We start from the raw sequence: 13,542 nt of genomic DNA, 5'->3' as shown, positions 1-13,542 counted from the left end.
AAAAGGTGCATTTCCTGAACAAACCTACCTGTTTAAATTTAAGACTCACCTCTTTTATCCTTGAGTTTCTCTGTGGCTGAGATGTTGTCACATACATTTGCTCAAATATACAAGTTGGTAAAAGCAGCTATGTGGCACAGTGGCTAGGTACTGGAATTCAAACCCAGCCACAGACACTTCCTACCTGTATGACCCTGGGCAAGTCATTTAACCCTGTTTGCCTCACTTTCCTTACCTATAAAATGAGCTGGAAGAGGAAATGGCGACCCACTGCAGTATTTTTGCCAATAAAACCCTAAATGGAGTCATGAAGAGTGAAATAAGGCTGAAACAACTGAACAAGTTGGTAGTATTCTAACTGAAAAGTTTTCCCCAGTTTGTGCATTAGTGTCATCTAGTGGCGAAGTAAGGTAACTGCTTTGTCAGGAGATAAAGTCTTCAAGGGATCCAGAAATTAGAACCAAAAGACATAAGAAATGTATTTTAAATTCAGTGGATATAACTAAAGGTCATTTCTTTGAGTTCACAGATGTTGAAACTATGTGCTGTGCCCACCAGAGGTACCTAATAAATGTTTGTTGAATTGAATGTTAAATCAGAATAGTGAAGATGTTTGTGCTGAAGGGCCTTAAGCATTGAGGGAATTAGGAAAGCCCTTGGGAAGGAAGTGATGCTTAAGCAGCATCAGGTATAGAGCTGGGGGGCTCTGGGAAGCTGAAGTGGGGGTGAGGAGGAGCCTTTCTACTATTCCCCCTCTTTCTCCATAATTTTCAATCTTGGAGTCAAGAAGACCTGGCTTCAAGTTCTGCCCCTGACACATACTGTCTCAGTCATCAGCAGATCACTTAACTTCTAAATGTTCTAGACACCACAACATAACTTTCCTTTCAGAGCAGATGGAGATCTGAATTGATAAAATCAGCTTCCTCACTAGGAATCTCTTATACCTTTGACATCATAGACCTGATCTTTCCACTCCCCTATCCTACCTCACTACCCCCCCCACACACTTTCATATAGTTAATAAAGCAGCTAGTCCTGAACTTCTAAAAATGTAAAGCCTCGAACAGATAGATGTGGATCAGCACATAAACTTTTTTCCCTTAAAATCTTTTATTTGAAGATGTTTGCCAGTTACCATCACCTCAAAAATAGACACAAAAGCACACTGATAGGTTAATAACAGTGCCCAGAGCCATGCCTACAACCCTAGTCAGCCCTAACTCCCAACAAAGTGTCTTCCCCCAAGACGGGGCACTAGTTCCCACTCCTGTTGGGCACAGTAATTGGGGGATGGGGGGATAGTAGTGGTGGCACACAAAGCTGTTTAGAAGCCTCTTCACACTTAAAGCAGATATTTGGTTGAGAGCTAGGAGGGATGGAGTGGTAAGAGGGATTCCAGCACAGGGAATTTGGTGTAGAAAGCTATCCAGAGACTCAAAAGCTCATCGATTTCACATATTCATATATTTGTTGGTTTTGTCACCTTAAAAGAAAGTCTGGCATAAAATTTCCAGCAGGGGTCACATCAGGTCTTCCCTTTCTCTTCTTCCTGGCCTCACCCACCAGGTTGGAAGCTGGGGCTTCATCCCCTCCAGTTGCCCTCTGGTTTCCTTTGTACTGAGGACCCAGATTCCTGAGTCCATGCAATGTTGTGGGACCTCGTAGATTTTCACAGGGGTCTTGAAGCCAGAGCTCAGTCACTTCTTCCATTCTTCCTCCTTAGCACACACAACATGGTGACACCAAAGCAGGAAAAATGAGCAAATGTTACTAATGGAAACTGTCGATGTTAACAGCTTTAACAGTTTTAAAAACCTTAATACTTTTGCAGATATTGATTCTGGAAAATTTTGTACATAATTTGCCCAATTTTAATGGGTTATCAGGTATGAATTTTCATTTAAAATTCTCCACCAAAGACTAAAGAACATCCCATTTTTTCCCATCCTTCTGGCTCTTGAGCTTTTACAGTCTTTCTGGCTAAGATTTCAAAATATAGGCCTGTCCTGGGGCATAAACAGTAGCACTTTATCACACTGGCCATTCACCACGCTATGTCAAATTAATCTTGAGAGCATCATTCAGTAAGTGGAATTTTCCATTTCTGAAAAGTTGTGGTGCCAACAAATAATATTAATATAGCACTATACTAAGTTATCTGACTTGCCATTCAAGATGACTTTGCTATAAAATGAAAATCTTCCTTTTTTTCTCCTTTATTTTAAAAGACATTCTGTCATATTGCTGCTATTAAAACTTTTATTTGTGCCTGTTTCTAGCAACTGAAGAGGATGATGAAGTTGTAGCGATGATTAAAGAATTATTGGATACAAGGATAAGGTATCACTATGGAAATGATTTTAATAGTTTGAAAGATTTGTACTTATGAGCAGATATGCAAATTAAATTTGTATAAAATATTTAATTCATAAGTGTATAAGAACTTAAATTCTACTTCTCCATATTCACTTAAAACTAATTTACAGGATAAAACAGTCAAAATGTAATTTTGAGGAACATACATCAAACTGTATTATATAGGGACTTAAAAATTTACTGCCATGGCTGTATGTCCTTTGTCCAATACTGTTTTGAAAGAAGAAACTTTAGAGTTAAACTGGGAAAAACTATTAGAGATATTCAGAAACTTAGCAAAGAGACAGGAAGGAGGGAGCATACTAGATATCTAAAGAGGCTGTCAGTGCCTCTCTTACAGTCCTTCTTTGATCACCCTTCAGGTTTCAGAGGTAGCCCTGAGTTCTTGAAGGCCATCCTATTGGAGATAGCTCTAGGAGATTGAACTTGAAAGTCTTCCAGGTGACAGAGTGTGCCTTTTGTCTGGACACCTGCAAAAAGGCTGGGGAAAGGGAAAGTGGGTGGGGCTGCAAGTCTGAGTTTTGTTTTACCAGAGTAACTCTTTTTTAAATGTATTTATTTATTTTTAGTTTTCAACATTCACTTCCACAAGATTTTAAATTCCAAATTTTCTTCCATCCCTCTCCTCTCCCCACCCCAAGACAGTGTGCATTCTGATTACCCCTTCCTCCAATCTCCCCCCTCTTCCCTCACTCTCTCCCCCCTCCACTCTTTTATCCCCTTTCCTTCTGTTTTCCTGTAGGGCAGGATTGATTTCTATACCCCATTGCTCCTATATCTTTTTTCCTAGTTACATGTAAAAACATTTTTTAACATTCATTTTTAAAACTGTGAGTTCCACATTGTCTCTCTTTCTCCTCTCCACCCACCCTCATTGAGAAGGCAAGCAATTTGATATAGGTTATACATGCGTAGTCATGCAAAACACTTCCATAACTGTCATGTTGTGAAAGACTAACTATATTTCCCTCTATCCTATCCTACCCTCCTTTTATTCTGTTCTCTCCTTTGACCTGTCCCTCCTCATAAGTGCTTGCTTCTGATTACTCTTTCCCCCAATCGGCCATTCTTCGATTGTCCCCCCTCTTTTCCCCTTCCCCCCTGCTTTCCTATAGAATAAGATAGATTTCCATACTCACTTGAGTGTGTATGTTATTCCCTCCTTAAGCTAAATCTGATGAGAGTAAGGTTCTCTTATTCCCTCTCACCTCCCCCTCTTCCCCTCCATTGTAAAAGCTCTTTCCTATCTCTTTTATGTGAGATGATTTACTGCATTCTACTTCTTCCTTTCTCTTTCTCTCAATACATTCCTCTCAACACAATTTTATTTTTTAGATATCATCATCCCTTCATGTTCAGCTCTCCCTGTGCCCTCTGTTTCTCCCTCTCTGTCTCTGTCTCTGTCTATCTCTCTCTCTCTCTCTCTCTCTCTCTATATATATATATATATATATATATACACATACACACACACACACACACTACATATACATTCATATATACATACACATACATACATATATAAACATACATATACATATTCCCTTCAACTACCCTAATAATTGAGAAAGGTCTCATAAGTTACAAATATCATCTTTCCATGTAGGCATATAAATAGTTAAACTTTAATAAATCTCTTATGGTTTCTCTTTCCTTAAATGCTTCTCTTGATTCTTGTATTTGAAAGTCAGATTTTCTCTTCAGCTTTGATCTTTTCAACAAGAATGCTTGAAATTCCTCTATTTCATTGAAATTCCATTTTTCCCCTGAAGTATTATACTCAGTTTTGCTGGGTAGGTGATTGTTGGTTTTAATCCTAGCTCCTTTGACCTCTGGAATATCCTATTCCATGCCCTCTGATCCCTTAGTGTAGAGGCTGCTAGGTCTTGTGTTGTCCTGATTGTGTTTCCACAATACTTGGATTGTTTCTTTCTAGCTGCTTGTAATATTTTCTCCTTGATTACCTGAGTAACTCTTAATGATGTTGTGTGAAGTCATAGTGTATATGTGATCTGAGTCTGTTGAGGGCATGCCTTTACCCACAGAGTGGGTAAGTAAGTAAATAAGTAAGCACACAAGCCTGAATTCTACATTAGCATCAAAACTTCAGCACCTGTTTAAGTATCTTTTCTGGGCAAAGTGCTGTCCTGTACATTGGGGAAAATATGCCAATTATTGGTGCCTGCCCTCATGGAATTTTCATTCTAGCCCACTCTCCTCATGGATGCTGTGTAGATTGGTGGGAATGTGAGCCCTGGATATGTGGAAATAATATTTTGTTATTATTGTTATTCCATGTCATTTAAATAAATACTTTTAAGAGTTAATTGGGTCTGTTAATGGGAAGTGTACCAGAGGGAACTCGGCAACTATGGTGTTGAGTGTAGTTACCTTCAAGGGTCACTTCTAGAACCTAGGGAAGCAGTTGCCTCTCTCAAGGACCTTTTTTCTGTAGTAAAAGAACAAGTTGGGGCGGAATGAGCCCAAACAGGAGTATCACAAAAAAAAAACTAGGACTTCTTTCTGGGCCTAGGGAACAGTGTAAGCAAAGGTATAGAGGCGGGAATTCGAAGGGCATAAATGAGAAATGTAGTACAGTATGTAGTAAATGGCATGAGGGGATGGTGGAGTGGTAATGATAATACCCTGTGAGGTAGTTACTGTAGGCATCATCCCCATTTTACAAGTGAGCAAAATTAAGACTCAGAAAGATTAAGTGATTGACCCATATACCCAGGGCTCACATTCCCATCAATATACAGTGTCCATGAGGAGAGTGGGCTAGATTGAAAATTACATGAGGGCAGGGACCAATTATTTGCCTGTTTTCCCCAATTAAGTCTAACACTCTTTCCATTATTCCAAGATAGGTAGTAGGGTGATGTTATATTGTGGAATTTTCAGTATTAGTCAAGAACCTTTGATTTTTTTGGCAGTCAGTACAGGATTAAAGAGTTTGGGGCAAAAGAGTGACGATCAAGTTTGTGGTTTTTTTTTTTAATGAGGAATATATCTGTCACTTTGAGAAGGCTAGATCAGAAGAGGGGAGAGAGTAGAGTTGCAAAGAAGGCCTATTGGGATACCATGTCAATTATTTATATCAGTGGTTAGGAGGGCTTGAACTCAAAAAGAACTAGAAATACGTTGCAAAGGCAGAATCAGCCTATCTTGATAAGTAATTAGATGTGGGAGGTGATGGAAAGTAAATAGTTAAATATACCTGTCTTTTTAGTGTGTGTGACTGGAGAAAGGAAAGATCATTTCAAACTAGAAGGAGTCAGTGAAAGTTTTAAGGAAAAAGTGGTATTTGAATTTAGCCTTGAAAGTTGGACAGGATTTTAAAAGATAGAGATTTCCAGAAATAAGTTTTCCCTCGTAACTACTGAGAATTGGTGAAAATGATTCCATTTTACTTCCTATATTATTTAATTGTCAATAGTCTCAAAACACTCTTCAAACTCTGTGATTTGCATAAAGCTTTTTAATATATATGGAAAATGTATAGAAACACTGAAAGGAAATTTCAAACTATGGGATTACATGTTTAAGAGATTTATTTTTTTGGTTTGAGTTTTTTGAGGGAAGTGAACCTGAAAGTATTTGTATATTCTTTGCTTGGCATCATATAACTGGGAAAATTATGTTGGGGAAAAGAACAGTAAACTTGGAGTCAGGAACAGGTTGGTGTGCACATTTATTTGTTTTGAAGAATGTTAAATTCTTTGTAGAATTTCTCAGATATTAGTGTATAAAGTGCAGCTATCGTTATGGTGATTTTTGTTTTTTGCTGTGTTCCTCATGAGGAAACTAAGGAAACTACTACAGTATAAGATGACCAAGTATCCCATAAAATGATTTTTCTTCTTGCTTTTGGAATCTTGATAAACTAATTCCTTCATTTGTCTCTGATCAGGGAACCTATGAGACATCCTTCTTTATCAACTCATTGTTCACTGGACAGAGATCTCATATTGGGATGGTATAGAAAAAGCAATTGATGTGCATAGACAGTCTAAAAGCTATTATGCTTATTACCCACAGACCTCTTTCCTAACCCTTCAACCATCACTGCTGAAGTGGAAAGTGGGGACTCCCAGAAATTGGGCTGTATTTTTCTTAGGTGTATGAATTGCTATAGACCAAAGTTTCATCACCTTGTATTCAGTCTACTGATGATACTTAGCTAGGCTTATCCTTGAGTAGCAGGCTGTCTGTCATTAGGATCTTTATTGTTGTTGTTCCATTATGCCCACCTTGTTGTGACATCATTTGGAGTTTTCTTGGCGAACATACTGGAGTGGTTTGCCATTTCCTTCTCCAGCTTATGATACAGCTGAGAAGCTGAAGCAAACAGGGTTAAGTGACTTGCCAGGAGTCACACAGTTAGTAAGTGTCTGAGGCCAGATTTGAACTTAGGAAGATGAGTTTTCTTGACTCCAGGCTTGGACGTTCTTTCCATTGTACCACCTAGCTGCCCCACATCTGTGTTTTACAGACAAGTAAACTGCACCTCAGAGTTGTGTTCAACCTAAGGGCACAGCACTAAATTATAATCACAGTTCAACTCTCTAGGCATTCTGATTCTGAATTTATTGCTTTTTCCACAGCAACATGCTAACTGTCTCCCTACCTAGTCTTTCCCCCTCTAATCTCTTCTGATGTCCCACTTCGGTCATGTCGTTCTGCTTTTCCAAAACTTAACATGGTTCTTCACTGCCTACTGATTCAATTCTTTTAAGCCTTGTATTCAAGACCTCCAATTGACCTTCCACCTCCCTTTCCAACTTTATCTCCCATCACTCCCCTTCACATAGTCTGTGCTTCATCCAAACTTAACATATTTACTGTTTTCTAAACCTATCCTTGCATATTCCCTCTTTCATTCTTAGTGTCTGTCTTGGAGACAAAATTATGTAGTTCATCCCTATTCAAATTCTTCTGTTTTTCAAAAACATGCTCAAATGTCATCCTTCTCCATTAAGCCTTCAATATGAATCCCTCAACATGGAAGTCATCTCTCCAAAAAAAATTCTCAGCATTTTTTTGTACCTCTGTTATGGTAATTATTAATTTATTTTGTCCTGTGATCATTGTGTATGTGATTTATTGCCCTGGCTAGATAATAATCTCCTTAAAGGTAGGAGCCATTTTTATCTTTTTTTTTTTATTACCCTCAATACTTAGTACCCAATGAACAATTGTTAAATTGCTGGGTATCTATAAACAAATTCCTAGTCATTCCATCAAGTGTGCTGTATTCTACTCATTTCTCTTAAAATAGAGGGGAAATGAAGAAAGGATACCATAGATCCATACAGGGAGTCCCAAAAAATCAAATATTTGAGGAAAAGTAATGATCTTGGTTTTGAATTTGTTGAGTTTGAAGTGCTAGTTAGAAGTACAGGTAGAGGTGGTTTGAAGGTATTTGAAGATGGTAGATCCAGAGCTAAGAAGAAAGCTGGAAGATGGATACATATTTGAGAGTCATCTATATAGAGAGAATATTTGATGCTATTGGAATGAATGAAATTGCCAAAGAAAATAGCATAGAGAGAGAAAAATTATGGCCAGTGACGCCATCTTGTGGAATACCCAACTACGATACTTAACAGGTAAGAGCATAAGAAACCTGTGAAGGAGATAGAGGAACAGTTAATAAGGTTGGTGTAGAACCAGAAAAATGTGATGTCTCTGAAGTCAAGGGAGGAAAGAGTCCCCTTCAGAAAATATTGGTAATTCAAATGTCAGTTTGCTGCAGAGAGGTTAGGGAGGATGAATAAGGTCCATTGGATTTAATGATTTCAGAGACCATTGGTGCATTTTGAAGAACTTCAGTTTCAGCAGAATTATGGGAATGGTTAGGAGCTGGGCAGTGAGTGGGCAGTATATACTATCTTTTTTTTTTTTTTCAAGAAATTTGACTGTGAAGAGAAGAGAAATAGGGGATTCTATAGAAAAAGCAAGCTAAAGTGTTTTTTTTTTAAATTGAGTATACGTAACCTTGTTTGTAGATAGAAGGGAAGGAGCCAACACAAAGAATCAAGTTGGAGATATATGAGAAAGAAAATGATTGATAAAACAAGTCTTACTAGAGGAAGCATTTGGGAATGGGATCAAAAACACAAGGTGTAGAATTAGCCTTAGCAATGAGTGACTAAAGAGACTAAAGAAAATGAGTGATGATGCTTAGGGGTAAAAGAGAGGAATTAGGGCTCACAGTCAGATGGCCTCAAACTTCTCATTGATGATTAACTGTGAGGCAGCCTGATAGAGTACTGAATATAGAGTCAGGAAGTCCGGGGTTCAAATCCAGCCAGAGACACTAATTAGCTATATTACATCTAGTAAGTCATTCAGTCTCTGTGGGTTTCAGTTTCTTCATCTGTATAAAGAAAAGGTTGAATTAGAAATGACCTCTAAGGTCCCTTCTAGCTTTAAGTCTGTGATCCTAAAGCTCTATGCAGTTGTCAGTTATTATTATTAATCTGTAAGTACATAAGGTAAGGTTGTGGTCATGGTCGTCGTCTTGAGAAAGGAAGAGGTTCAGAATAGTAGTATACTATGGATAATGAGATAGGGGCCAATACATTAGAATAGAATAACTACCAACAATGAGGGCCCAGCTGAAGTTACCCATCAAATTTTTATAAGGAGTAAAATCAGTTCAATAATTTTACTTTCTTAGCTGCTCAAGTCAGGAACAAAAAAAATGGAATGGTGGTGGGTTAGCCAGGGTGGAGGATTAGCAGATCAGCTAAAAATGAGAAGTCTGAAGATAAAGGATTTAGAAGTTGTAGCTTAGAAGTCATTACTAAGACAGAACACAGGATCCCTCATAGAATCTCAGATCTGTGAAATCTGAATCTAATGTAAAGAACATTAGAGATCATCTAGTTTAATCTATTCTTGAAATAAAAATTCCCAATAAAGTACCCTCTATAATGGTCATCTAGCCACTTTTTAAAGACAATTAAGAATGGAGAACTCACTGGCTAATGGGACAGCCCATTCCACTTTGGACAACTCTAATTATATCCAAGCGTTTTGTCAGATGCAAAAGGAGATAGAAAATTTGGAACTAAAATCTGCTTCTCTGTAACTTCTACTCCCTCTCCTATTTTTGTCTTCTGGGGGCAAATTAAAATAAACCTGATCTTCTTTTCCATACAACTAAGTAAGGAAACAAATAAAACCAGATTGGGGAAGAAAGTGTGAGAGAATAAGGAGGTAGGGGTTACAGGACTAGAAGCCATGGTAAGAATAAAGATTAGGGTAAGTGTGAATGAGAGAGTGAGGGAGATAATATAATGGGAAGCCATGGTCCTGAGAGTTGAATGCCAAGGTTCTGAAGGTTGGATTGGTACAATTTCATGAGAAAGTAAGGTCCAAAGTATTTTAGAACCATTTTTAAACTGAAAAGGAAAATTTAGTTAAGTAAAAATTAGAGGTAACGTCTGACAAAAAATTAATGTTGTCACTTACTTGAAATAAAAATTGAACACTTGTTCCCCTCCATCTGAAGAGTTGCTTTAGCTTTCTTCATTTTACTGGTATAAAGCTAGTGCCTACCTAAATCTTGGTGGATCTTTTCATTTTCTCTCTGAATCTGTTTCTTCTCAATATTCTCTGATCAAAGGCCAACTGTGCAGGAGGATGGGGGTGATGTGATTTACAAAGGCTTTGAAGATGGCATCGTACAGCTGAAACTGCAAGGTTCCTGTACCAGCTGCCCCAGCTCCATCATCACTCTGAAAAATGGAATCCAGAACATGCTACAGTTCTATATTCCAGAAGTCGAAGGTGTGGAGCAGGTAGGCCAAGACTCTCTTGCCACTTGAATGTGTTATCCCTTCATCAGCAAGCATTCCTTGAGAGCTTATCTCATACTAGGCAGTGTGCGTAGGCACAAGGGACTTGAAGACAGAAGTGAAAATCTCTACCCTCACAGGGTTTACGTTATCTGGGAAGACAACATGAACACATATGTATGGTATGTATAAATACCTATTTATGTTTATGTATGTATGCATGTGAATATATTTGTAGAATACATGCAAAATAAATACAAGTAAATTTAGAGGGAACTCTAGCAGCTGGAGATCAAGAAAACTTTGCATAGAAGGTAATATTTCAGCTAAATTTTGTAGGAAATAAGGTATTCTAAAAGGCAGAGGGAAGGAGAGAGGCATTCCAGACATGGAGGACATAGAATGAAAAAACACTGAGATGGGAGGTTAAATGTCATTTATGAGGAACAGCTTAAAGACCATTGTGGCTGATCATTAAATTGTGAGAAAAGAGTAAAATGAGGCTGGAAAGGTAGGAAAGTCAGAGGAAAATTGTGTAGGAGCTGTAAGTGACAAATAGAGGAGTTTATATTTCTTCCTCAAGGTAATAGGGAGCCATTGAAGTATATGGAGTAGTGGAGTGACAGGAACAGACTCTGCTTAAGGAAATCTCTTTGAGGACTGTTTGGAGGATATATTGGAATAGGCAGAGACTTAATGTAGGGTAACCAATTAGGAGGCTGTTACAGTAGTCCAGGGGAAAGGTGGTGATAATTTTATCTTGGAGAGTGGTTATGTAAGGAGTGAGGATTGGTATGTTTGAAAAGAAAAAGGCTAAAGAGCTAAATTTTATTTTAGTAGCAAACCCCTATTGTATTGTAATGTACATTTTAGAAAAAAATCACTTGATGATAATTCATTTGAAGATCTTTAATCTTCCCAGTTGTTAGTTCTGTGGTCTGTTTATTTTTAGTTCAGCATTTTATAGCACATTGTTTAAATTACAGCCTGTTCTTTTTAAAGCTGAAAAAAGGAAGATCATCCATAAATCCTATTGGTCATAACACACTAGACTAGATTAAAAAGGAAAATTGAGTTACTTCTTTGGCAATTCCTAGGAATAAAATACCCATCCATTTACTAGAGGTCTTTCATAAATTGTTTTTCTAAAGTACATGGTATTATCAACAGTAGCCTGAGGAATCCCAGCCTGGATCAATGTACACGGCCCGTAATTCTTGAGCATGCCAGAAAGGGAGGTTTGGGGGGAAAACAAGAAAATAATATGTTGACCAGTTACACATGGATTGAATTTTCCAGTTATAAATGTCATTGGAAATGGACATTGCTTAGATTCAGTAATCCAAGTGTCCCAAATTAGTTTAAAAACAACAAAAAACCCATCTTTCTCCTGTAATATGATGTCAGAATGTTTTTTTTTTTTTGCTCTACTGTCTACTCTCTTCTGATACTTTCTTGATACTTTATATAAAGTATTAAGAGCCACATGATGAATTAACAAGGAAATGTTTGTATTTACTGACCTGGGTGGAGTTGTTATATAATATTCAAGTTAGAAACTTGAATTGGCACTTTAATTGCCATGGACTGAGTGAAAAGGAGGAAGTTCTTTGTTTATGTGACCTCTTTTCCTTTCCAAAGAAAATAATTTACTGAATTATTCATCAGCTTGTGCTAAGTGGACCAAAAACTCTATAAGACCTTTCCTTCTTGGGGGAGGCAGTATGGTACAATGGAAAGAGCCCTGGATTTGCAATAGGAAGACCTGGGCTTGGGTCTTAGCTCTGCCACTTGTTAACTTTGGCCAAGTCACCTCTTTGGCGAACAAGTTACTTAGCTGTGAGAGTCAGTAATTCGCTACCTAAGTCTCAGGGTTGTTTCAAACAAGGTATTTTGTAACTGTCTCTAAGTTCCTCCTGCCCCTCCCCCATCCCATATCCTCCATATCATTATTCCTAATTATTTTCCTTCATTTTCTTAGAAACAGTTTTTGTCATTTTCTTAGGTTTAAAATGAATTTTTTTTTTGGAAGGAAAGACAACAGTTATATTTACTACTGGTACTTAGTTTCTTATAAATGGTTTGGTTTCTTAAATTTTGCAAATAAGGTCTCACCCTGAACTGGTTAGAAGGAGTTTCCTCCCCTGGGAATTGCTTGAACCAGTGAAATTACAGGTCTAGTCCCTTTCACTATCCTATCTTCAGGAGAGAGCAATGAGATTTGGGTTTTTACATTAAATATATCTTAGTGATACTTTTTGTCTTTACGTCATATTTACAATCTCCTCTGTCCCCCAAATTAACCTTCTCTTATGACAAAGAAAAACAGTTAAGAAAAACATCCAATACAGCCACCTCCACAGGGATATTTCAGTAGTGTTTTAGCTTACAATCATGTATTTAAAATGCATTTTAAAATATTTTTAAAATAAATGGTAACCAAGAGATCATAAAAATGGGAAAGGGTCCCACATGTACAAAAACATTTATAGTAGCACTGTTTGTGGTGGCCAAAAAACTGGAAATCAAGGGGATGCCCATCAATTGAGGAATGGCTGAATAAATTATGATATATGAATGTAATGGAATACTATTGCTGTGTAAGAAAAGATGAACAGGAAACTTCAGAGAGGCCTGGAAAGACTTATATGATCTGATGGTGAGCGAAAGGAGCAGAACCAGGAGAACTTTGTGCACAGCAACAACCACAGTGTGTGAGAGTTTTTTCTGGTAGACTTGGAACTTCAGTGCACTTAAAAAAATTCCCAATAGTCTTTTAAGGCAAAATCCCTTCCATATCCAGAGAAAGAACTATGGAATTCAATCGCAGAATGTAGGAGATCATTTTTTCGTGTGTGTATTATGTTTTGGTTTGTTACATAATTTTTCCCATTCATTTTAATTCTTCTATACAGCATGACTATAATGAAAATGTATTTAATAGGAATGTATGTGTAGAACCTGTGTAAAATTGTATGCTGTCTTGGGGGTGGGGGGAGGCATAAGGAGGGAATCTAAGTTATATGGTAGTGATTGTAGAAGACTGAAAATAAATAAAATTAATTTAAAAAAATAAACAGTAAATGCTAATATTACTACTACCACCCCCAATAATAATATGGGCACTTTCAGGTTTATTCCTACTTTACAAATGAGATTGCTGCGACACTAAGAAGTGAAGGGGCCCGCTTGGGGTCATTAGGAATAAAAATCTGTAACATTTTTCTTGCCAATGGGATAATGTCATCTTATGCCCATGTGACTGATACCAGAGAGACCTTTTCTGAACCAGGGAGGCTGACTGAACTTCAGGTTTGCTATGTAAATATAAATATTTGATTTTTATTAATAACAT

General features: G+C 37.5%; 1 protein-coding gene across 2 annotated transcripts in view; it reads left to right on the top strand.

The window, feature by feature from the left end:
- NFU1 (NFU1 iron-sulfur cluster scaffold) overlaps positions 1–13,542 on the top strand; it is a 42,992-nt gene that overhangs the window by 28,764 nt on the left and 686 nt on the right. For both annotated transcript variants that reach the window (XM_072635326.1, XM_072635328.1), the window contains exons 6-7: positions 2,283–2,343; positions 10,016–10,190. In XM_072635326.1, the coding sequence (XP_072491427.1) occupies positions 2,283–2,343; positions 10,016–10,190 (236 nt within the window). The remainder of the gene's footprint in view (positions 1–2,282; positions 2,344–10,015; positions 10,191–13,542) is intronic.

Source organism: Notamacropus eugenii, chromosome 1 (genome assembly GCF_028372415.1).
Source record: "Notamacropus eugenii isolate mMacEug1 chromosome 1, mMacEug1.pri_v2, whole genome shotgun sequence".
Classification (NCBI taxonomy): Eukaryota; Metazoa; Chordata; class Mammalia; order Diprotodontia; family Macropodidae; genus Notamacropus; species Notamacropus eugenii.
The sequence above is the reverse complement of the archived record's forward strand: the minus strand, read 5'-3'. Positions and strand labels throughout refer to the sequence as shown.